The sequence below is a fragment of the Peromyscus leucopus genome, chromosome 6 (assembly GCF_004664715.2).
Source record: "Peromyscus leucopus breed LL Stock chromosome 6, UCI_PerLeu_2.1, whole genome shotgun sequence".
In the NCBI taxonomy this organism is placed as follows: Eukaryota; Metazoa; Chordata; class Mammalia; order Rodentia; family Cricetidae; genus Peromyscus; species Peromyscus leucopus.
This window is the reverse complement of record NC_051068.1, coordinates 471,577-498,922: the sequence shown is the minus strand read 5'-3', so window position 1 is coordinate 498,922 and position 27,346 is coordinate 471,577. Positions and strand designations below refer to the sequence as shown.

The window sequence follows — 27,346 nt, the reverse complement described above, 5'->3', positions numbered from 1 at the left end:
AAACTGTAAACATAAACATAAAATTTCTATTCCTCTAAAGTAAACATTAATGAAAATATGAACTATGTACTAGGAAGAAATATTTACAACATAGATTTCTAACAGCCAATCTGTTTTCAGGAACCATTAGTTGGCTCAGAAGATAAAAAAACCACCTACTGTTAAAGCCTAATTGACCTGACCTTTATCCTCATAACACACAGTAGAAGGAAAGGACAGACTCGAAAGGTATTCCCTGACCTCATGTACATTATGTCATGATCAGATATATGCACACACATACACATACACAAATAAAAATTTAAAAGAACATGCATTCAAGATATATAAAGAAGTCCTAAACACACACACACACACACACACACACACACACACACACACACACAGAGAGACACACAAATAAGAAAATTCTTAAATGTACATGTATTTAAGATATGTAAAGAAGTCCTGCAAAAAATGAAGAGAAAAAAACGAGCAATGAATTTCTTTTCAAAAGAATTCAGTAGATACTTCACAAAACTAGATTTATAAATTATCATTAAACACATGAAAGGGTATTGAGCATTTTCAATCATTGGGAAGATGCAAACTACAATCATTTTAAAGTCACTTCACAGTTACTAAAATTAGCAAAATGAAAGCTGACAAATGTAGAAAATTCAGAGCAACTACTCAAAGCTTAAAGTAATGTAAACAGTGTGGGAAATGCTTGGTAGGATCATGTTAACCCTACATCCAAATTATTATTCACCAATTCCACCAAATGGAAGTAAATGTCAACAAAAAGACTTGTGCAAAATGTTTGTCCAAGCTTTATTTATAGTAGCACAAAGTTGCAAATGATACATTCATTAACAAGAAAGCAGCTAGAAAAATTGGAGTATGCTCATATAGTGAAATCGTGCTTGTGAATAGAAAGACATGAATATTATAAACAAAAGATGATTAACCTCAAAAACAAAAGAAGTTGTTATACAAAGGAATGTATATGGTAAATACAGTCTCATTTACATGAAGCTTGAACAGGCAAAATTAGTATAAAGCTAAAATCTTCAATAATAATTGCTTGAAGGAAGTTTTAAAATATACAAGAGAAAGTGCTAAGGGAACTTCTTAAGCTAGGAAATGTCTTCTGCCTTTGGAGAGGAGGTTAATTGCCCATCAAGCGTACTTACATCTATCTGACTTACTGTATGTAGATCTCAATTCAAAATTAAAATTAAAAGACTGCAACATAGATCTTATTTAAACCACCCCCCTATGATTCTAGATTTAATGTGTAAATGAACGTGAGATCATTTGCTCTTTCTACAGGTGTTGAGAAAGATAACTGCTTAGACTTTATATGCCTGCTGAGGTAACTGTGCCAGGAAAATTATTAATCAAGATCTGATAGTGTCTTTTTTTTAATCTGGAGAAAAACAGAAAGAACACTCTGGATTATAAAAGCAGGTAGGACCCAGTTGTCCAGTAGTCCTAATCAGGCACAATGTTGCTGCTACTCGCTCTGGTGAGTGTGGCTTTGGCTCATCCTTTTGAGGAGGACTTTAATGGGTAAGTCCATAATTCCTTACAAAGCAAGTTTGCTAGCTTTTGGACAAATTGTTGAAATTTAAGTTTCTATTCATTATTTTCACCACTTAGTAATCGGGTGTTCCGTGTCAGTGTACCTGATGAAGATCACATCAACTTAATTCAGGAGCTGGCCAACACCAAGCCGGTAAAGTGACAGTTCTCTACTTTATACTAACTCTAAAGCCTGAACTAGTCTGATTCTACCAAAAAGCAATGACATAAAATATTCCCTGCAGGATTTAGGAATAAAACTTGGAAATTATTTAATGCCACAATGCTTTCTTTTGCTGCTTAAATTAGATTGTAGCAAGCCCTGTAGTATTATAAATCCACACAACCTTTTAGAAGAGCTGACAGTGACAGTTAGATGAGCTGAATCTGTCTTGAAGGTCATAGAACATTTAACATGCAAGTCACTTCCCTTCCAAGACAAAGGAGAAAAACAACCAATTTGGAAATGACTGAAAAAAATAGGCTTTTGTCCAACTTCAAATTCATTTCCGTAACCCATGTGTCATCTTTCCCTTTGATTTTCTTTTCATTCCTAATCACAGAATTTGAGTTTTCCTGACCTTGATTCTAGTTGCCTTAATGGTATGACTTGAGGGAGAAAAGGAAGGCAAAGTGCACCAGTGATTTCCATACTATTCTTTTGCTTAAAAATAATGTTACTACTCAAAAAATATCCATGGGGTTAGAATCTACATTTTTTTGATTATATGCATAATATGGTAACGATCTACTTCTGAGTACAAATAGCACCACCTGGGTCAATTGAGTATATGAGCTACAACAGTCTCCTATCTCTTAGGTGTCGGTCTGCCCATCCATCTATCCATCTATCCATCCATCCATCTACCCACCCACCCATCCATCCATGTATCTATCCATCCATCCATTCTTCTAATTCTTTTTCTAACTACCATCTTCGTGTATTTCTATTTTAGCTCTTAAGGTAGGCCTGGAGAAATGATGTAAAAGGCAAAAAGTGTCATAATCATAAAATGTGAAGTTTGCATTGAAAGAAAATAGAAAGTCATCTACTCTAGACTTTCTTTCAAATCTGGAATTGCCTTCTAGGAAGTAGCATCCCTGCTTGCTAGCTTTGTTTGGCAATTGCTTCTAGGGACAATGGAAACACTTTAGAAACCACCCTGTTGATTTTCTGTAATACACCAAGATGGAAGGTACCTTTCTTCTAACTTTGACCCATTAGAAGCAAATGAGTCAAATACTACTTAGCTCTAACATTTGTCTTCTGTGCCATTCTATTGTCTCTCCTTTTATTAGCTTACAGAGTTTGGAGCATTCTGGTCACATCTGGAGACAGTTCAGTCTTCACATTTCTTCTTGAAAATGTATCTTTCAGAATTGACAGTGGGCCTCCAGGAGCACCCTGATGGATATATATGCTACAGAGCTATTACTTGCCTTTGCTGCATAACAGACCCACTTTTTCACACCTTCGGGATATTAGAACACACTCCACTTCTATTAAACTTGGGTACAATATGAATCATTGTTTTTTTTTTTCCTCATACAAATGTTTGAAAAAGATTAGATCCTCTACAACTGGAGTTACAGATGGTTGTGAACTACCATGTGGGTGCTAGGAATGAGACCCAGGTCCTCTGAAAGAGCATCCAGTTCTCTTCACCTCTGAGTCACCTCTCCAGCACCCCAAACATGTCTTCTTGATTTGTGTTTTTCACGGGTAAAGAAAATGTTGAGTAAGTAAGGTGTCCACACCAAGAGGCCTTCATTATCATTCAGTAAATACATATTTATTATTAGTCTCCAATGTACCATGTAGGGCATTTAAAAACGTAAGTGATTCAGCAGCTTGCTGTCCATAGGATAAGTTTGCTCAATGACCTTATGTAAGGGGGTGTTATTTAGAGACAACACTGTGTAGCTTTCTGACTTATAAAAAGGCATATCAGGACAGATACTTCATCAAATGCTTCCAAGATCAAGATTCTACCAGGCTAGTAGTTGCATCTTCCAAATTATCAGATTAACTGGGCCTTCAAACCATGTTGTTTCCCAGGGATCACTCTTCTTTTTCTGATCATTCATGGCCCATCTGCTTCAAATTGGCTCTGTAGTTTATTGGAATCAATGCCAGGTTCCAGAAGATACCTCTTGCTTCATCTATTTCCCAAGGAACTCCTCCACTCCCCAGTGAACCCCTGGAACATTTTTCTTCCTCAATATGGCAATGCTATCTGCCATATTGTTTTAATCATCTCAATTCTCCCATTTTATTGTGGTCAAGCAGAGGGGCTGGTCTAAGATTCACCAGGCTTAGTTTCTGGACATACCACTTGAAGCTGGTCTTGTGCTCTCTCTGCACCTCACCATCCTCATTTGTGATGGTAGTAATAGTATCTCCCTAGAGGGCTGTTGTAAGAGTTCAAATAGAAATATAAGCATACCACTTGAAAAAAATTAGGAGGAACCATGTAACTACTTGGTGACTGTTATCATCAGATTGAGCATTTGAATACAATTTCCATGACAATATAATTACTTCTCTCATCTACCTTGAACTTCAGTGTTCTCTTTGGAAGTTGAAAAATCTTGGAAAAAGTGGAGGACAAAGGAGAAGTAAATAGGCCAGCTCTCCTGCAGCTGTGGCAGCACACTGTAGCTAACACAGGAAGATGCATGCTTCTTCCTTATGTTTTTCTTTATTTCTAACATAAATTTTCAAAAGGTTTAAATCCTCTTTAGTGATCATGCTGGTGCAGTGTATTCTGGGTTGTAGCCTTCCTGATAAGATCATCAAAGGGGCATCTAGTCTTTTTATTTATCCTTGGCCAGTGTGTCCTTCCTCCCAGCTTTTGAACGTGTCCTTTTAAGAGCTGGATATATTGAAGGATCAGAGCCCCACTGTGCTTCAGCACTTTCTCTCTTGTCATCTGTAATTGCAGAGTGGGGGTTTTATTTTACCCCTTCACTCACATCCTAATTGGCCTCCTCAATTGATACATTTATAGTGACACTAACTGTCAGTCCTCTGGGTTTTCTTGGGTTATTTTTTCTGGAGTTTTAAGTATATTTTCCTATGTCTAATGTAAAATTATTATTATCTCTTTTATTGTTGACATATAAGAAAGTTCCTTTCTGCTCTCTGAATTAGACCTAGAGTAGAAGTTGCTTTACTTTCAAACAAGAAAAAAAGTCCTCAAGATAAATGAGAGACCTACTAGGTGTTTGACTCCCAATAACTCACAGTGTGAAACAAATCTGTACACATTTGTGCAAACTCAAATTTGTGAAAACTTTTGCTTTTATCTGCCAAATTTACTTTCCAAAGAATCTTTGACATGAAAGACAGGAACTCATGTAGCCCAGGCTCACCTTGAATATGCTATGCAGCACAGGGTGGCTTTGGACTTCTTATTTTCCTACTTTCACCTTCCAAGTACTAAAATTACAGGCATTTTCAGTCATGTATGGCTTCATGCAGTGCTAGAGACCAGATCCTGAGCCTTGTGCCTAGGCAAACACTGTACCAACTGAGCAACATACCCAACTTGAATTTCAGATTGATACATTAGTTTATCTTGTCTTTGTGTTGGTACAGTACCATATTTTAATAAGGACTCAAGTTACATACCATCTGGCTGACTATTTCACAAGATTACCTCTTAAAGATGGTCCCTTATAATCCACCAAATGTTCTATGTGGATCTCTGTCACTCAGTGCTCTATAATATAATGTTATAATTTTAGTTTTATAACACTGGCCCTTATAGCTCAGTTTCTCACATTTTGTATCATACATTTCACCTCACTTCCCTATTTCTCACTTACAAGTCATTCTAATTCCTGAAATTCATTCTCTCTCTCCTTATGTTATTATTTGAGGTTCTCATTTGTAACCACTTGGTGATTTGTAACTGCTGTGGGAATGCAGTGTTCCTCCTATTTTCCTGGTTCCTGGGAAGCAATGGGTCTGTCTCCAGGATTGCAGCTCTACATCACACTTACAGAGCTCCACATGGGTGGATATTAACCACACCAATCTTCTCTATGTCAAAGGGAATGTTTTGTTCTGGTGTTTTGTTTTGTTTTGCAGGGCTAGGTATAAAATCAAGTCCGGAGCTTTCCCTGTAGCAGACAAGCACTCTAACACTTTGCTGTATGTTTAGCCCATGAAATTGAAAATGTTGAACAGCCTCAAATTAGGCCTTCAAGTTTTGTCAAACATTATAATAACCCCTCTTTTTAATCCCATCACTAGAAAGGAAGTAATATGGCTGGGCGGAGAAAGGAATATAAGTCATATGTGCTTCCCAAATACTGGTAGTAGAGGCATGAGATCCCAAGTGCTAGGATTAAAGGCATGTGACTCCCAAGTATTGGGATTAAAAAGCCACCATTGCCTGGCATCTATGTTTAATCTAGTGGCTTGTTCTGTTCTCTGATCTTCAGGCAAATTTTATTAGGGTACACAATATATCACCATACCTCTTAAAGAATCCATCATTCTTACAGCAGAAGTTCAAGAAAAGTTATACAGACACATCTAGTCTTCCAATATATGGCAAAGCTAGGAAAATGAGTAAGAAGTGAGGAAGTCAGGGAAGGTAATTCACAGGTTCATAACAGAAAGAGAGGTTATGTCAGAACCATTCTCAAACATATTATGCAGGCATTTGTTGCTCTGAGTGGAAAGTTAGCATCTTGATAAATACTCTTCTAGAAGAGACCCTGATTCAAGACTGAAAAAAAAAAATAGTTCATTTGAAAGTGCAGTAAGCACCATGAAAACACAAGGGAGGGGTGATATCACACAGTCAATGCAGTGTTATTAAACCACTGTCACAAAGGATAACTGGAGCGTAACCCACGGGGAATCTCCAGGAAATGGTACAAACCACACATTTCAAAATTATCCTACCCATTAGATTAATGAGTTGGAAACCTAGACAGTTGTTTCCTAGGGTCATATGTTCAGTAAGTTCCCCGAGTTATTTCTGAAGCATCCCAAGTCCACCTGGAGCATATACTTGGCTTTTGCTGGTTCTGGGAAAAAAGCCTCAAGGGAAGAGGCACAGCTCTTGAAAGAGGGGTCCTGAGCCACTGAAAGGTCCCAGTAATTATGAGGGAGATGGGCACTGTCAATGTTGGCTATAGACACTTTGAGGACTCCAGTGTTAAATGCCTGTATCTGCAGCTGAGATAACATTGGAAGGTCAGGAACACTAATTTAAACATAATGTTCAAAAGTGGACTTTCCCTTCTATCCTCATTCCTTTTCTCTTTATAGTTCTGGCTTTGTTACTACACCCAGCTTTCTCTGTGTTTGTTGGGGTCTACCTTTATACTGTCACCATTATCATTTTAGCTCCAGTCTGTATCCTCCTTACTTCAACTCTCAGTGTTACACTGTCTAACCAATCCTTTCCTACCCTCTGATATAGTATCCTGTCAACTGTCTATTATATCCATAACCACACCTTCTTCTGGGACCCCTCTTGTTGGAATCACATGTCCTTCTGCTGACCTGGCATCCATTATAGCCCCCACAATGCCTCAGCATCCACTGGACTGGTACAGTGGTTTCAAGTTCAGCAGGGCCAGCTACAGTTACTAGATTCCACGCAAGTGCACCAGAAACTTGGTTACCTTAAAACCTTGCCTCCTCAGTTTCTGGTGTACAATCTCAAAATCTGCCCAGTTTTCCTTACAAATTTCCCAGAAATGGTCACAATTATTACCAGTACACATTTGTACCCTGAGCCTAGCTCATAAATGTCTAGATATGTATTGAGTGAGACACAGTAGCAAAGCAAGACCAAATGTCTGATTTATCTCAGACTTCTAGACTTCAATGTAAAGAAGAAATAGAAAAACATATGTAAAAGAAGCAGTAGAACCTATTTGACATTTTTCCATGAAAATGGATATTTGTGGTGATGTATGTATAAATAAAAGCATTAGAATAATCAAATGTGTTAGTTACACTATTATTTCCTACTTAACTTTCTCTAAAGTTTCCCTCAAGAAGACAAAGGCCATATTCGATTCACCCATTATTATGTCACCAACCTGAAGCCCTTTATGTAATAAGCCCAATTAACAGTTAATGAATAAGATGAGAATCTCAATATACTACTGGACACCCAAGTGTATTTTGTTTCTGGCCACACTGGAGAACAGATCAGGAAGATATTCTTGGGCTTGCATTACTGTGACTTTCACAGAAATCAGTTCCAAGACTATGAAAATAAGTCTCCTTAAGAAAAGGGAGGCACAATTTCTTTCTACTACCTTTTTGTTCTGTAGTGGATTCATTATCACTCATGAGCTTTATCCATTACCACAGAGATGGCTATCATAATATAATAAGCAAGTGCCCCATAAAATTGAAAAACAGAAAAGGACAGCCAGAGAATACTGTAATAAACTAGTATTATGAGAAACAATTATGTTCTTCATGCTTCTTGCTAATCAATGTTTTAATTTTTTATATATCTGTATATATTTTGCATGTGTATGTGTTTATGATAACGCACTGTTTGTTAAGATATATGTGCACCTATGCTTGCTATTATATATATATATATAATATATATATATAATATTGTATATATATATTCATCTGTGCACACAGAAGCCAAATGAGGATGTCAGATATCTCATCTGTCATTCTCTAACTTATTCCCTTGAGACAGAATTTTACACTGAACCTGGAGAGAAGCTGGTAGCCAGCAAGTGATCTTCCTGTCTTTGCTCCTCTCTGCCCCTCACTAAAGGGGTGTTGGCACATGCAACCACACTCAGCTTGTTTTTGTAGCATGTGTTCTGGACATTTGAACTCATGCTTATTCAGCAAGCACTCTTACACATGAAACCATCTCCCCAGCCTTGTAGACATTTTTAATTGACGTATAACTGGTTGGTTCTTACTAATTCAAAGGAGATATTTATAAGAGATTCCCTGAATTATTTGTTTTAAAATGATTGTATGGAGTAAAGCATTAATGTGATCTTAGATCCTAACTTGTCATTGAACTATAGATGCTTTTTTCATATCCCTATTTATTCAGATTGATTTTTGGAAACCAGATTCTGCTACACAAGTGAAACCTCTCACTACAGTTGACTTTCATGTTAGAGCAGAAGATGTTGCCATGGTGGAGAACTTTCTGGAGCAGAATGAATTTCACTATGAGTAAGTTTATGCTTTATAGCTATCGGAATTCTCTCCCCTTTTATTAACCCAGGGAAGCTCCTCTAAAATGAGGAGAAAGTTATGTTTTTCCTACACAAAGAGGTAATGGCAGAGCTAGCACCAGACCCCATAGATTAAGATTTAATGGCTTTTGTGTTCAGTTATTGCTCTAATGAAAATGTTTTTCAGTTTCAAACTAGACAAATATATGACCTACTACTGGTTTTAAAATGATATAGAGAGTAAAGGCCAAGCCAAGGACACTGTTATCATCTGGGCATAGTTTTATCCTCAATTCCTCTCTCTGAATGGCCAACCACACCTCTTTTGGGCAGTGAGGGCTCTTCATGTTGTGGGGGCTCTTCACATTCCTATATATTAAGTCTAGAGATAATATATCCTTTTTGAAGATCCTACGACTTGTATCAGGAGAAGTGAAGAAGGGTCAAAAAGAAAGGAACATAAACTCTAAATAACAAGAGTGGAGTTGGATAAACTGTTAGATACTCTCCCCAAATATTACATTGGTATGTGTACATCATTCCAGAATGCCCATCAAAGAAAAGAATGGTGTCCATTGATTGACAGTCCAAAATAGACATTAAGTGTCTGGGTTATTAAATACAGAAAAGGGTGACTAGGACTTTACATCCATTGGGAGAAGATAAACTTCAAGGGAAGGATTACAGTGGTGTAAAATAGTTATTAGAATAGAGCACTGGGGATTGAGCAGAATGAATGAAATGTATGGCTCAAGGAAGGATGACCAATGAAATGAGGCTTTGGTTGAGAACTGAAGAGTAAGTAGGGGTCAGCCAGACAACAACATGGAAAAGTCATAATCTAGGTAGAGAACAGATGACATGCTTTAAGTTAAGAAAGAACATGCTAACTCAGTGGCATCTGCAGAAGAGAAGAGAATAAATGATCCTGGGACAACACAGAGCACTTCCTCCAGGGGTGGCTAAGGAAGAACAAAAAGAACTCCTTGAGTCCCAGTCTAGGATGCTCAAATATCTATCCAGAAATCCCTGATTACAAATGCAAATCTGCATTATGGTTTGAGAAAATATGATGTAGACTATTTTAGCATCAAAAATTACTTTGTTGCCGGGCGGTGGTGGCGCACGCCTTTAGTCCCAGCACTCGGGAGGCAGAGGCAGGTGGATCTCTGTGAGTTCAAGGCCAATCTGGTCTACCAAGTGAGTTCCAGGAAAGGCGCAAAACTGCACAGAGAAACCCTGTCTCAAAAAAACCAAAAAAAAAAAAAAAATTACTTTTTTGGGTTTTTTGCATCTTAAAAATGTAAGAAATAGTATCCATGTCAAGGAACATGTGAGAAGTCAACTGTACAATTTGTGCCATCATCAGAAGTGGTATAGACAACAAGGGAATGCTTTAGGGGAAACCAAACCAGAACCTATCATTGCCTCTGCAACTTCCTGGCATGAGACCTTTAGATCTGCTTAAGTTTCCCAAGCCTTAGTTTCCTAACCCACAGGATGAGGATGTAATGAGGAAATATGACAGTGATAAATGAACAACATGCTATTAATTCACACTTATAATCTTACTACTATTGCAAGTTCTGCTGGTTTACTGTTTACAAAGAAGGAAAATTTGTATGTATGAATGTCTTGCCTTTTTATTGACTTATTTATTTTAAAATTACATGTGTGAAAGAGAGATTGAATGTTGCTAACTGCCTGTACTATCATTTTTTTCTATATATTTAAATTTTTTATAGGGCTGGAAAGATGGCTCAGGAGTTAAAATCACTGTCTGTTCTTGCAGAAAACTGAGCATTTGATTCTGAGCTCCTAGATGGTGACTCACAACCATCTCTAACTCCAGTTCCAAAAAATACAGTGCCCTTTTCTGTCCTTCACAGGCATTACATGCACATGTGCGTAGATATACATGCAGACAAGACACTCATACACACAAAATTAAAAAAAAAAGAACTGTGTAGGCAAGTATCTTTGAATAACAATGGCCACATATAGTGGACTCAATAGTCCACTTTCCAGAATCTGCCAGAGGTGGGAGGAATAAGACTACACCATGTCTCCCTTTCCTTTCTAGCTATAATATTTATTGAGAGTTACAGTGATATAATTTACTTGCATGTTTTAAAAAATTAAAAGAAAATTGAATGGCACTATCATAAAAAGTATATGAAAGTATATAGTGTATATGTCTATGTATTTTAGAACCACAATGAATCCCTTACTATATTAAGAGGTATTGTTTTAAGCTTTTACAATAGTAGCTAATTATTTATAACAATATTTTGTGATACAGCTAAAGTAGTTCTTTGTTTTAAATCTTATAAAGCCAAGAAAGAAGGAAAGAAAGGAAGGAAGGAAGGAAGGAAGGAAGGAAGGAAGGAAGGAAGGAAGGAAGGAAGGAAGGAAGGAAGGAAGGAAACTACAAGGCTGCAAAGGGTCATTTGAAGTGAGCCCCAGGCTTCAAGCAGTCAGCATTATATTTCAATCTGATCAATATTCAATTCCCAATTTAAGAACAAAGCCTTGGATATAAAACTATAATTTACCTTTCTTTGTTCACAGACTTAAAATTTGCTCCATGATAATTCAAGATTTGACTAAAATTGCTAAATGATAAACATCTTCTGATGCTCTTTCCCAATGTGCAAAGGGATATTTTTGTTATTGAGTATCATCTTTAATTTAAACATTTTTATATTTTATTATCTGGATTATTCATAAAAATGTTGACTAGCATGGTGAGAATACTAAAAGAATGTCTCTTTCTGCAACAAAACAAAAGCAGCAGCCTCTCATAGTTGCTAAGTATTCTCTCAGTCATTTGAACTTGGGTGGGCTGTGTTAAAAGGATAGCTACATGTCTTGTCAACTTTACTGCTATTTCCTCCACCCAACACTGATTGCTGATTATCAGCAATGGCAATGATTATGGCTCTAAATAAGAGATGTCTACTGAAAGTCTTAAAGTGATGGAGTGCAGAGGAACAATTAACTTAGGATATATTTTCCCTGGATACCCAGTAAGAAGCCATGTAACTAACATATTTTGTAGCACATCTTAGAATATAAAGAATTAGGGATAAAGCTCAACTGTACGCTCACCCTGTACATGCAAGGCCCTGTGCTTAGTTAGGCCCAAGCATTAAGGAAATAAAAAGTTAAAGTATATCTCACCTGCCATCTCTACTGGATACTTTTTCCATTCCAAAAATTTCTTCTGTATTCGGCAAGATTTGTTCTTTCTATTGGATGATACTGAAATAGAATTGTTTTCTGAAAGTTTTCTGTCAGTCGATTGTTTTTGGTTTTCAGATTTTTGTTTTTCATTTTTTTTGTTTGGGTTTGACTACTTTTTCACTCTCAATTATCGCTGAAGATCATTTTCCCAATCCTTTTATAGCCAAAGGTTTAGTATTTCTGTTTTCTTAGTTTATAAAGGTTGTAAATAAAGTTTTTACTTTTGAAGGCAAGAAAAAATGGGTTTCATTTCATCTCAGAATTGAAAAGGATATTGAGAGTCCTCTTATCAAAAGCCCCATTCTCAAATCATAAAATTAAGCCCAGGGAGGGCGTGATTTTTCTGCAGCCAATACATAAATTGAGCCAAACCATTACATTGACCTTTTTATTCCCAACTCATGATTTCTTCTACTGTCCCCTCAAATTTTTGCCCTTCTAGTTAAGATGTTGAATACGAAGAAAGCACTTATAATTGTAATCCCTCAAATATCTTCATGCTCATCCCCAAATGATGGAAAGCAAGGAGTCAATTTGCCATAGCTAGCTTTGGAGATGGAGGAGGCAACCACAGCCAAGGAATTTAGGCAGCCTCCAGGAACTGCAAAAGGCTCAGAGGGATCAGTTCTTTCCTAGGAGTTCCAGACAAGAACATACCCACATTGATATCTTTCTCTCAGCCCAGTGAGATCCATGTGGGACTGTTGAACTCCATAATTATACATTGATAGACCTATGACGCTTTAAGCTAGTTTGGGATGAACCACAGAATACTAACTCACTAAGGAAGTTTTGATGACTATTCCAAGGAAAAATTCTTTGCTGAGATAAACTCTAAGATTTGCTCCTTTACCTCTTTTAAGTATTAAGAGAGTTAGGCTGTAAGAAAGAATTTACCAAGAACTCAAGTCATTTAGCATTAATTTATTGCATTTTCTACAAACAGACACACACTCATATCCGAATTCACCAAACGGAGTGGGACTACATGGGAGGTTCAGAGGGTGTCACTGATAGGTCCAAGGGACTAAAAGAAGAGTTTTGATGTGTGTCTGCAATTCTCTAATGTTAGATAAAACCACTGGAAAATTTAACTGTGAATGACAGAAGTTTTGCAAACTGATCTTATTCTGAAATATTCAGAGATCAAGGACATCGATGCTCAGATATTTTTTTCCCTTCCAAGCATCTTTCCACTCAAAGTAATAATGAAAAATACAGATAAATACACATGCATACACTTATACCACATACATGTGACCCTAATATAGGAATTTTCAACTGAATTTATAGGAATAGACAGGCCTCTAGGGTTCTGCCTCTCCAGTTTTAGTATTGCCTTGCTATAGAACTGTTATTAGATTATCAGGTCAGCCAAACAGCAAAGAAAACACTAGTTCTTTTTTTTTTTTTAATTTTTTTCATTTTACATACCCACTACAGTTCCCCTTTCTCCGGCTCCCTCCCACCTCCCCCCATTCCACCTCCCAGCCACTCTCAGGGAGAGTAAGGCTCCTCATGGGGAGTCAACAAAGCCTGGCATAACAAGTTAAGGTAAGGCTAAGCCCCTCTCCCTGTATCAAGGCTGAGCAAGGTATCCCTCCATAAGGAATACACTCTAAAAGCCAGTTCACACACTATGATAAATCCTGGTCCCACTGCCAGGGTCACCACAAACTTTCATCCACATTCAGAGGGCCTAGTTCGGTTCTATGTAGATTCCCCAGCTGTCCATTCAAAGTCTGTGAGCTCCCACTAGCTCAGGTCAGCTATCTCTGTGGGCTTCTCCATCATGATCTTGAAGCCCCTTGCTCATATAATCTCTCCTCCCTCTCTTTGACTGGCCTCCAAAAGCTCAGCCCAGTGTTTAGCTGTGGATCTCTCCATCTCTGCTTCCATTGGTTACTGGGTGAAGGTTCTATGATGACAATTAGGGTAGTTATTAATGATTACAAGGATAGGCCAGTTCAGGCACCCTCTCTACTCTTGCTAGGAATCTTAGTTGGGGTCATCCTTGTGGATTCCTGGGAATTTCCCTATCCCCATAATTGCTACCTCTATTATGATATCTCTTTCCTTGCTCTCCCTCTCTGTCCCTCCCCCAACTCAACCAATTCTAGTTCTTTAAAGCCAGTTTCTTTTTACCTAATAAATATTTAGTGCTGTTAATATTTTTGAATTGTCAACCAGTAAATTGTTTTCCTAAAATCCTGCAGATTGGCCCTCAGCAGCCAACTCTCACATTACATTGGTGGTACTGAGTAGGTTTCTGAGACTTTCAGTGCTAAAATCAGGAAAATACTTGAGGTTTAAAAAATAAAATAAAACTCAGAAATGTACTGTTGTGTGGATGCCCACGACCCTGAGGCAAATGTTTGGATATCAAAGAAAAACCATGTCTGTGTTTAGGGTCCCTAAAGTATGTGAAATATAGCTCCTGTAAGATTCCATTATACTCCTGCTCCTCAGGGTCCTTGATGTCTCACGTCTTGTGATTGATAACAGAATCTCCCTTAGGTAGCTCAGCTTGAAGAGCCTCAATAAAAGTCAGAAGGCAATTGTGTGAGCCAGTGGGAGGCACTGCAGCTTCTACTAAAACTGTGGCTCTCATCTTCATGTGTGTTCCCTGGAAAGAATATACTTATATTGAGAAACACCCACTTTGACTCATACAGGGTATTGATAAGCAACGTGAAAAATGTTCTGGAAGCCCAGTTTGATAGCCACACCCGTACAAGTGAACATAGTTACACCAAGTACAACAAATGGGAAAAGGTATGGGGCATCCCTGATTCTGATCATTTTTCGGGGGCTTGGGGGTTGAACCAACAATGTCACATTGATCCAAGAATTATTCCTTTTGGTAGATAGAGTCCTGGATTAAACAAGTTGCCACTGATAATCCAGACCTCATCTCTCAGAGCATCATTGGAACCACATTTGAAGGACGTAACATGTATCTCCTCAAGGTAACAATTTTTAAACATAACCTGAGTAGCTTAAATCAATGAATTCTGATTCACTGGCATCTATTTCATAGACATGCTTATCTAAAAGAAAAAATAAAGAAAGGAAAGAAGGAAGAAAGAAAGAAAGAGAGAGAGAGAGAAAGAAAGAAAGAAAGAAAGAAAGAAAGAAAGAAAGAAAGAAAGAAAGAAAGAAAACAAAAGAAAGAAGGAAGGAAAGAAAGAAAACTCTATAGAGTTTTCTATAGCTCAGATTCACTGGATTCTTTTATTCTATGCACATTTTTACATAATTACTTTTGATTGATTAAAAACGAAAATCTAGTAAAATAAGAGAAGTCTTATAAATTTTACCACATCCCTGTACGAAATCTAACTGATGAAATTCTCCTCTCCCAGAAGTGGTTTCCAAATTTGTTTGTGAATTGCAAGCCATTGCTGGAAATCATCTGTCAGGCTATTCTCATTTATCAGACCACATTACGATGAACATCATTCAACAACTTGTTTCCATCATCTTCAATGTTACTTTTGTTCTGGAATTCTAGTGGCAAAATGAAAAGATGAGAAATAAGTAGAGAGAAGAAAATTTTTCACAAAATTAGCACCAATTATAACTACTTATAATTAGTCATCTGGTTGTCATAGTCACATCATCTAATAAGAGTATCTGAGAATAAGTGTTACAGGAACATAGTTGAGCAGAGTAATCAAGCTTCTTGTGGCAATGTAGGCTTGATAAGCCTAGTAATAATGAAAGCTTTCAGCTTAAACATGGTGATAGTTCAGAGACAAGAACACTTTCAGTGTTAGGATTTACCTATTGAGTCCAAAGGGAGTGGTTGTTAACTCCTAAGTGCCATGTGGTGAATCACATTTCTCCATTTCTTTTCATTCACAATAGGTTGGCAAAGCTAAACCAAATAAGCCTGCCATCTTCATTGATTGTGGTTTCCATGCAAGAGAGTGGATTTCTCCTGCATTCTGTCAGTGGTTTGTAAGAGAGGTAGGTCCACAGAATGATTTTTGACAGAAGAAATAGAAAATAATAATTTCAATTAATTCCTTTATAACCTAATAACATGAGAAAGTAAAATATATATAAAAACACACAAATGCCAAAATTCCTGGTTCCTATTGAGGAAAATTAGTTTTAACGTGTCAACAGACCTTTGTAAGGTACACATTTTTAAGTTAGAAAAAGGGGGTTATTTCAATTTCACTAAATTATACTTTTTCAACTGCCTTTGGTGGACTGGCTTACAGCTAAAACAGTGATTTGTCCTTAAAAAATTGATCAGTATGGATAAATCACCAACCTGACCATAAGCTAAAATGTTGAAGTTTTCAAATGTCCATTCATTCATATTGGTACAACAAATAGATACTTCATAAACAAAAAAGAAATAACCATTTATTACAAGAGAATTCCAACCAATATATGCACAAATAATGAACAAAATTACTTTTAGAATATCATAATAATATTGATTTCAGTAAACCCTCTGAAGGGTACAAAAATTAGTGCATAAAACTGTAGGGAGTTACATTAGGGAAATCTAGACAATGTGTGGGGACTCCCTGCACTACTTTTACAGCTCTTCTCTAAATCTAAAATCTTACATTGATATGATTTTAAAATATAAGAATTTATTATGTAAAACCTAATTTCTTTTGTTCAAAGGACTTCTAAATTAATTTGCAATGACTTATCCAAGAAAGCCCAGAGAAAGGTTGAATTTAAATGTAGGCTGGCAACTAGGCAGAGAACCCTGCTTCTATTACCAAAGTTAACATGCACCTAGGTCATGTAAATTTTGACAGCATCATCTCTTCCATCCCATGAGATCCTATATTGTTATTTACATACAGGCTGTCCGTACATATGGACAAGAGATCCACATGACACGGCTTCTTGATGAGTTGGACTTTTATGTTCTGCCTGTGGTCAACATTGACGGTTATGTCTACACCTGGACTAAGGTACATGAACTCTGAAGGATGTGTGAAATTCACACCAGCTACTTCCTATGGTATTTGATGTAACTATAGAATCTAATTTCAGAGCCGAATGTGGAGAAAGACCCGCTCTACTACGACTGGAAGTTCCTGTGTGGGTGTGGACCCTAACAGAAATTTTAATGCTGGTTGGTGTGGTGAGTATTGTAGACAGCAGTAAAAAGCGTAAGAGGTGAAGCAGCATAAGAAAACAATAGGTCAATCTTCAAAACAAGAAAAACTACAAAGTTTTATGTTATCGAATTTCAACTTTCTCAATGCACAGAATATAGTTTATTAATTCATTTGATTAAAATGTGTGAAGCCAAGTTCTGTGTTGTATTTCCAGCTATGTTAAATTCTGGAAGTGCACAATTGTCTGACAATGTGTGAAATGTATTTACAGAATCTAATCTGAGGATCATTTAGACATCAGTATTAAAAATAATCATTTAAAGAAAATTGTGATGCAATTAAGTGATCATAGTAACAGGATTTTTCATGAATATTATTAATAACTATCCCACTTTATTAATTTTATTTAATTAATTTATTGATTAAAATAATTAATTAATATTAATTAATGCTGTCTTGATTTCCCTGTGTATACAAATATACAATATAGACCAAAGTATAGTCAGAACATAGGGATACTATTTGTCTTCATAAATATTTATGTTTAAAAAAGGCCTATAGCAGAAAGATATTAGTGATTTCATATGTAATTTCTTATTATATCATCTTAAAAACATTTCATCCTAATATATGCATAGACAGACAGACAGACAGATAGATAGACGATAGATAGACAGATAGATGGCAAACAGATGAGAAACCATGAAGAATTATTGTAAGGACTCCTAGAAACCATGAAGAATTATTGTAAGGACTCCTGAGAAAATGCCTTATATTATTTAGCTTCCTAATTTGAAAACCGGAAACATATAACATCTCCTATGAGAACTTCAGTAGGTGATCATTGACCACTAATAGGAACATACATTCCTACAGAAGTGGGAGCTTCTCGAAGTCCCTGCTCTGACACATACTGTGGACCAGCTGCAGAGTCTGAAAAGGAGACAAAGGCCCTGGCAGATTTCATCCGCAACAACCTCTCCTCTATCAAGGCCTATTTCACAATTCACTCCTACTCCCAGATGATGCTCTACCCTTACTCCTATGACTATAAGCTGCCTGAGAACTATGAGGAATTGGTGAGTGGGTGCAATGGGAGGGAGACCATTTCAGTGTTGAAACTTTTTATTCTGATTCTGAAAAAGTTATCAGAACAATTTCTGGAAATTCTCTTACTAGTTTCAGGAGTAAAAATTGTGTGTGTGTGTGTGTGTGTGTGTGTGTGTGTGTGTGTGTGTGTAGTATGTATGTGTCTTATATGTTAAGGAATTTAGTTGTCTGAATAAACTGAATGAAAGAAATGGAATTTTGATACAGGGAACAATCTCCCTTGAATGTGATTTATTTACTAATATTCAAAACAATATTCGTTCCCTTTAGCTTTACCACAATAGTGATTGTATTATCCTTTTCTGTTGTTGTGATAATCTACCCGGACAAAAAACAAGCTAAGGGAAAAGAGACTTATTTTGACCTATGGTTTCAGAGGATATAAAGTCTGTCATGGCAGGGAAGGCTGGACAGAGCATAAGGCCCGTCTGGCAATCAGGAAGCAGAGAGGTCATGTTTCGTCCACACATGGAAAGCAGAGAAAAGAACAGAAGTAAGGCCAAGTTACACAACTACACACCCTGTCCCTAGTGAGATGTTTCACCCAGTAAGACTCTTAACTCCTAAAGATCAAACAGTGCCACCAGCTGGAGACTGAGTGTTCAAACACATGAGCATATGCAGGACGTTTCATTTTCAAAGCACAGCACTGATGAAAGGATTATTTTAGTTGTATTGGAGATAATCAACAAAGTCCTTGATGGCACATCTCATTTTTGTCAGTGTCTATTTTGCCAAGTTGCTTGATCTAGATTTGACACAAACAGAATATGGCAAATGGTATTACAAAGTTGTAACATTTAGTAGATAACGGCTTGATCTATGAGGTCCTAAATTATTTGTTTCATTGTTTGATCAGATAAAACAGTAATAAATCATTCAGTAATCAAATAGTGTGATTTAGGCTTTCTAAATATAGGCAACAATTTTTAAAAGTTTAAATATCTTTGACTCTAATATTAGCAGTATTGCTCAGTGATCAAGATATAATCACATGAGCAATTAACTATTATGAGTTCATAGAAGTCACATTAATAAGTATCACACATCAATAATTTTAAAGACATGTTTGAATCCTTCAAAAATACATATTTTTAAGTTTCTAGCTATCAGAAATTGAGACCAATGTCCCAAAAGAACAAGATAGGATTTAGAGCATTTGAATTGGACAAACACACACACACACACACACACACACACACACAAATTAAAACAAAAGTATCTCTATAGATTATAAAATCCTCCCAAAAATACATCTTCAGCAAAACATTAAAAATGCATGAATAATAAGAATATGTGGAGTGTAATTTGTGTTTAGTCATTCAATATAATTTAAAGGAAGAACATAATGTAGTAATAAATTTCCACTGGCTTCATAAAACATCCAGTCCTTCAGTGTAGACTTCCTAATAATGCTATTTATCATCAAATGGAGTTTTAAAACTCATAAAATTATACTTGAATTTTCAAAATTCTGAAGGACAAGGAAGTATGAAACTAGGAGATATTTATGGTCAGAGAAAATGAAGAACTGTGATGCATAGTGGAAAATCCCTCCAGTCCTAGCCATATGGCTGCATTTGCCAGTTGTGCTAGCTGCCTTCCGTTCAGGGAGTCTTTTCCTGTGCCAATGTGTTCAAGGCTAGTCTCAACTTTTTCTTCTATGGAGTTCTATGTGTCTGGTTTTATGTTGAGGTCTTTGATTCATTTGGAGTTGAGTTTTGTGCAGGGTGATAAGTATAGATTTATTTGTATTTGTCTACATGCACCCATCCTGTTTGACAAGCACCATTTATTGAAGATGTTATCCTTTTCCCGTGTGTATTTCTGGATTCTTTATTAAAAAGAACAACAACAACTGGGTGTTCATGGATTTATATCTGGGTCTTCAATTAAATTCCACTGACCAATTTAAGACCCACATATTTCTATGCACTCTATTATGATATCCCATCAACTTTTTTGAGTAAATCCATGAGAAAAGTTTTGCATCCCACCTGCAGTTACCTCTGACCATGGCTATTACAAAGTATTTACTTAGATTGCCTGATAGCACTTACTTCTCAGGGTACAATCTTGGATCCTGAACCATTCTTTTGATGAGCATATATTCATTATCCAAGAGGAGAAATATGACAATAACTAGAAAAAATAGCAATCCTATAAAAAACTATTAAATGTGACCACAAATTAAAAAACATCTTTCATTCAGTGGCATGTCACTCACTGCTTATTCATTAAATTTTTAATTAATGAGCTACAAAGGTAGAATCCTGTCAAGCTGAATGTGGTAGCATACACCTTTAATCCCAGTACTCAGGAGGCAGAAGCCAACAGATCCATATGAGTTCAAGGCCACCCTGGTCTACATAGCAAGTTTCAGAACAACCAGTTCTACATAATGAGACTTTGTCTCAAAATAAGTAGGTAAGTAAATTAATTAATTAATAAAAAGATACTGTCACCTTACTTAAGCATGTGAGGACAATGTAAGGTCACATTTATAGATAAATGGTAAAGGTTCAAAGGGAATAAATATTAATTAGAAGGTAGACAACTGCAGTGCTATGCTCATGCCCATCACTGCTGACACCGTGTCCTGGCCTAATGACTACAAAGCCATAATCCCACAGTCAAGAGGTCACTGACAACTAAGGTGGATAGAGGAGGGCAGAAAGTATCTATTTAAGGTATTTTCTCAGAATCTATTTCAAAAACAAATAAACTAAAAACTACCCAAAAAGTTTTAAATGAAACCATAAAATGTCTTTTAACAAAGAAGCTTGTTACTGATCTACTATTACAAAGTTCAGGGAACTTCTTGGCTTGATAAAATTCTCCTCCTGTGCCAATAGTATATGACTTAACAGAAATTGCATTGGATGTACACTAAGTTTCCATAAATTAAGGCCCCTGACATTTGAGAACTTAGAGTCTTACTGAAATTCAGAGGTATGAAACCATAAAGTATGTAACCAGGAGTTTAATTGTGCGCCCTTGTAGGGATTCATGAGAGAGAAATAGGAACAAGTGTAATAGGCCGATAAGAAAGGAGGTGTAGCAGTGGCAAATACCTTTAATCCTAGCACTAAGGCAGTAGAGGCAGGCTGATTTCTGTGAATTCAAAGCCAGCCTGATCTACATAGTGAGTACTAAGACAGCCAGGGATGAGTAGAAAATTCCTCTTCAAAAAGGAAGAAGAAGGATGGGGAGAAGGAGGAAGAAGAGAAGGAAGAGGGAGATATGATATTTATTCTGAGAGTTAAAGAATGAACATGATTCAGATGGGCAAGGAAAGAATGGAGCATTGAAAGCATAGAATAAAACCAACAACAGTCAGATTAAAAAACAGGATTAAGGAGTCTTCTTGAGAGAAAAAGCTGGATGGTGAAGTTGGGCATCTTGTGAAAGACACTGGATATCAAAATAGAAGCCTGCATCACAGTGAGCCCTGGAGATAGAGATGTGGTACATGACTCCCCATTTATTTTGGATTTCTATAAAACCACTAATTTTTACTATAATCGTGTCTCAAATCCTACATGAGGTAGACTCATACTGGAGCAATGTCCATAGTTTATTTGAAATTTACATTTAACTGGGAGTCTATATTTTTGCTAAATCTATCAGTCCTGCTGTCAAGATGATATTTTTGGGAGCCAAGATGCTGAAGGCATAGCTGTAATGTCATCAGCAGAGACACTTTCAAAACAAAATCTATGGCTTCCTTTTTAACTTTTCTCCTAAACTCTCATCAGCTATAACTGTATCTTTTACATCATTTTGAACTTATTTTGCAACCCATTCCTACCCAGAGAAGACATTTGGTAATGTTTGTGAGACATTTTGATTGACATACTATGGGAGTTTGCTGACATCTCGTGGTAGAGGACAGACAATGCTGATAAACATATTACAGTGTACCAGGAAACCTACCTGCCCTCCCACCCACCCACGCCCCACACACACAGTGATCCAGCCGAATACCAGAAGAGCAGAGGTTGAGAAACTGCTCTAAACAAAGGTAAGAGCAGAGTCACATTTCTGTCCAAAGGCTTTTGGCTCTCATCAATTTTTTATCTTCCTCAAAAATAATATATGGTGTTCTGCAAATTTCAATTGGCAAAAGTTGCCCCTTTCCTGTGTTACAGAGTATTTATTTTTAAAATGTATTTGGGAGAAACACCATGTCTCTCAAAACAAGAACTCTCTGAACTGCAAATTCAACTGACTCACACTTTGTGTTTTCCTTGAACATCAAAGAGTGAGGAATAGGAAGCAGGTCAAATGAAGGACAACATTGCTTCATGTCAATGACAGCATTCATTCCTCTATTCCACATTGCTCCTGAGATCTGGGGAGGCAGCAGGCCAGCTTTCCTACACCAGTTGTTTCCCTGCCTCCTGTCTTCACTGCTATCAGGATCCTTCTGTTCCTCAGAATCAGGAATTTCCTAGTTCCAAATGCTTTCTCCTTGGTGCCTGCTGGAAGCTTAAGATCTCATTGGGCACCAAAATTATAAAAGTATCATTTCCTATTGGTCCCTTGGTATAAGTTAAGATTATCACAGGACAGAAGGAAGGAAACCAAAGTTAGAGATAATTTGAGGTTCTTGTTATCACATGTTTACCGAAAAGGACAGTTAAACTCTGGTCAAGTTAAATTTCTTAGAATTACTTCATACCTCAGGCTTGGTTGGAGGCTCTTGTTATTCTACACTGTAATAAGGGACTCTGGACTATTAGCCTAACTCTGGCAGTATGCAGGGGATTGGAGTGAGAGTCATGTGCAGGGGCATACATACATACACACACACACACACACACACACACACACACACACACACACACACACACACGGCAAGGCGTTACCTGACACTGTGGCAAATGCTAGAATGACACTTCCATCCAAAGCTCTCAGCAGGCACTAGTTGTTCAGCTCGTTTGCAACATTCCCACTGAGTGTACTGCTATACATGGCATTCCATTCTGCTGAAAAATTGTGTGGTGGTATAATGTGAACGGGTGATACTGGGAAGATAAAGAGTAATATTGGTGAAATTATTTGGACTTTCCAAAAGGAAATACCTGTACTGAGTGCAGAGAATTTTGATAAGGGGGATTTAAAATACAATATTTTAGCTGATTAATGTCTATTCTGACTTTTTTCTATCTCTTGGCTTTAAATAGGATCAGAGAAAGGTTTCATAGACTTCTTCCTTTGTGGTAAATGTCAGTATCTAAATATGACAGCCCATCAACCATAAATACACAATATTACTGCCCACTCCCATACCATACTTAATCTCTGCTCAGGAGGTCACAAGCCAACTTGAAAAGCTCGGTACTATGTACCCTATCCAGATCTGGCCCATTTGTAATGACTCTGAACCCCAGCACAGGATTCACTCACCCAATCTTTACTGAGTGGCGGCCTGCTGAGGATAGAGATGAATATCCTAATCAGGATATAACAGTTTAAGTTCAAAGTCAACCTGAGCTATATAGAAAAAGAACAAAGAACAAAAATTAAAAAGAAAAAAAAAAAAGACTAGCCACAAATCCTGCAGAGAACTAATAATAGATGCCAGAACAACTGATTTCACTAGGCTGAAAGAGCTCTTACAGATGGGGGCTGCTGCAAAAGAGAGACCACTGCAATTAAAGACAATGGAGGGCAAATTCACAAAGAAGATCACATAAAAGTAAACCTGAGAGATGATAGAAATTCTTTGATTAAGCAAAGAGGGGGAAGAGCATTCCAGTGAAGGAAGAAGAATACCTAAAGTCAGTGTAAAGTGAGGAAGTGGAAGGGTGCAGGGGCCATTTAGGAAATCCTACCTCAGAAAGAACATGAGATGAGATTTGAGACAGACCTCTGGGATGGGGTCACAATGAGCCTTTTTGCCAAAAGAAGAAGTTGAAGCCACTGAAGACACAAGTTGTGGTAAACCTAAAAGTGGTTACCAGGAGATAAACGTCCATATGAGAGAGCAGCTGAGGACAGGGACAGCAGAGGCTGAGGCACAAACTGAATGTTCCTTTAATGGTGATAACAATAAAAGGACAGCCCTTTGAAGCTAATGTCAGTCTCAGACAGAGGAATTGACTCCAAAGTCACATTTTCTAAGCAATCATTGTGTGTTCAGCTGAAAATACTCCAGCCCTAATTCATACCATCCTGTAATGACTCAATGTTGGCTTTCTACCTACCACATGTCAAGTCAGGGTTGTTTTGTTTGCCTTTTTGGGTATGTTTTGTTCCTATGCAATGACATCAATAACCTTTGTCATAGCATAAAGACTTCCTAGCCTTTGCTTTACATTGGGGAAAACATCCTTTCACAAGACTTATTTATGAATTCCAGTATTACTAAGCTGGAAAAATTGAAACAGTCATTGAAAAAGTATAAAATATTAACCCAAATGTGGCATAAATGTCTTTTTTTTTAAACAAGGGTACAGGGGTTGTGTTTATTTGGCATGGTTACTTTCATTTATTGATTTCATGATGATTCTTCTTCAGAATGCGCTGGTGAAAGGTGCAGCCAAGGAGCTTGCCACTCTGCATGGCACCAAGTACACGTACGGCCCAGGAGCAACAACAATCTGTGAGTCTTGGCTTTAGAACTATGCAAAGAAACCACATGTTTCCCACTACCTTTCTTTTCTCACCATTTAAAATGTATAACTTTACCTCACAGTGATTTTTTAAATGAAATATATATTTTTCTACTAAATAGATATATGGAGAAAAAATTATTCTTTCCAAACAACAGTAACATCTGCTTTCTGCATACATCTCTTGGGCATCTACTGTGTGCCAAGCTTTCAGTAGGTGCTAAAATAAAAACAAAGGAAGGATTCAGAGGAGGGAAGCAGGAAAGATAAGAGGGAATAGGTAGACCAAAGAAATCTTTGAGGAAGTCACCATAGCAAGCATGGAAAGACACAGGTGCTAAGAGGTGCTAGATTAGGATTACAAAGTAAGAACACACCCAACCTAAGTGCCCAGCATGCTAAAGATCTTATTCTACCACCTTAGGAATAAGATCTAAGATGTTTAGCTGAAGAATCTTTACAGGATGAAAACACAGTTATGGAGTAATTGTGGGTAGGAAGGGGGATTTCTTAAGGAATAAGCCACTCTTCAGAGGAACCCAATTCCTTTATGTGTGCAAATCAGTAAGAGAGAGAGAGAGAGAGAGAGAGAGAGAGAGAGAGAGAGAGAGAGAGAGATGAATACAGTGAAATTTTATTTAACCATAAAGAAAAACTAAATCAATTTCGAAGAAAAAAATGGTTGAGACTAGAAAATGTTATATGAAGTAGGCTCACCCAGACTAGAAAGACAAAGGCCACATGTTCTCACTCGTATGCAGATCTTAGCTTTATATATGTGTGTATTTGTTCCAGAACCAGTGTATATGAATTTCAGAAAACTAGAGAAGGGGACAAGAGGGTGAGGTAGGGAAGAGGTCTTAAAGGGGAGAAGAAAGGAGGGAATAGAACACATATGATATGAGAATGAAACTGCTCGTACAAAAAACCCAGGTTCACTTCCCAGTACTCACATGGTTGAGTCACAATGCCCTATAATTCTAGTTCCAAGAGATTCAATACCATCTTCTGCACACACACACACACACACACACACACACACACACACACACACACACACACCAAAACAGAAGAAAAACAAAACAGAAAGAGCTGGGTGGGTTGAGCTGGAACGCAGCATTGTGGTCACTGCAGAGTTTGAAATTATCTTAAAAGGCACATTCTGCAGAACCAGTTTTCAGTTTCTATTTCTACTTTCCTCTACCCTCCAATGATTTCTTTTTGCCCAAGTTCTGAAAGGATTCGAAATAGACACAAGGAAAAAAGACTCAGTCTTGTTATCAAAAAACCTCCACTGCAGCTGAGGAGGCTCCAGCCTGAGCTGTTGAGTTTGTTGAGCTCAGGATGGAATAGAGCTTTCTGTGGCCTTACTTTGTAAGGTGTTTTTTTAAGGTGGTTCTGACAGAAATGACTCACTTGTGCACCTGTTTTTAATCATGGCTTTATTCAGATGAGTTAAATTAGCTTTATCTTGCCACTATGTACAAGCCAATAAGAGGTAGGGACAATGTCTCTCCTTTGTCCCAGCATCTCTAAAGATGAGCACATGGCCTTGCAGCTCAGTGAGAGATACTTAGTTCTTGATTTAAATCAATGAACAATAATAAACAAATATACTAGTGACAACAAAATTATAATTTAGTGAATTAACTAAATGAATAATTGTGCCAGGCCAGTTGTCAGACACCAAAGATAAAAAGCAAAAACCTAGGGGTAGAAGTAGCATGGCTCAGGGTTAAAGGCCTTGCCTAACATGAAAAAGGCCCCCGGTTCAATCTCTAGCAGTGAAAGAGAAGAGGGGCACCCTTTCCCTCATGTTGTCAGGTTTCATGATTCTGAGGTTTCTACCAGCTTGGATGCTGTCCTCCTACTACTCAGCTTTCCTGGGAGACATCCATTCTTTAATGAGTTATTCATAGTGCACTCTCCAACCACATGTAATTGCACTGAGAATTTCATATCACTAAAAATACTTTCTGAGATCATTCTCACAAAATAATTCTAGGGCAAAATTGTATTGATTTTTTGAAATACTTTGTTTTTCTGTTGAGTAGATGGTTAGCCTATCCATAATATTTTTCACAGTGAAGAATTTGTAGTTAAAGAGAGAAGCTGATTTCTTTTCCCCTACTGTTTTCTCATTTCAGATCCTGCTGCTGGGGGCTCAGATGACTGGGCTTATGACCAAGGAATCAAATATTCCTTCACTTTTGAACTCCGGGATACAGGCATCTATGGCTTTCTCCTTCCTGAGTCCCAGATCCGCCAAACCTGTGAGGAGACAATGCTTGCAGTCAAGTACATAGCCAATTATGTCCTAGAACATCTCTATTAGTGAAGATCACAATGCACCTTATTTCAAAATGCTCACTGTTCATTTCTTGTCTGTCTTGACTTTTGTTTGGAGGCTTTGCAGATTCCAATCGTTCTTTAATTTTCTGCGTGTATTGACATACTTGGAGCTCCAAAACTCATCCTAATAAAATCATTTTACTGGAAAACAGA

General features: G+C 37.3%; 1 protein-coding gene across 1 annotated transcript; it reads left to right on the top strand.

The window, feature by feature from the left end:
- Positions 1-1,412: 1,412 nt before the first annotated feature.
- Cpb1 (carboxypeptidase B1) lies at positions 1,413-27,346 on the top strand. The gene is made up of 11 exons (XM_028860903.2): positions 1,413-1,554; positions 1,645-1,720; positions 8,640-8,764; positions 14,688-14,787; positions 14,880-14,981; positions 15,883-15,984; positions 16,851-16,961; positions 17,044-17,134; positions 17,988-18,190; positions 24,747-24,831; positions 26,989-27,346. The coding sequence occupies exons 1-11, from the start codon at positions 1,490-1,492 to the stop codon at positions 27,174-27,176; spliced, it is 1,248 nt and encodes a 415-aa protein (XP_028716736.1). The 5' UTR covers positions 1,413-1,489; the 3' UTR covers positions 27,177-27,346.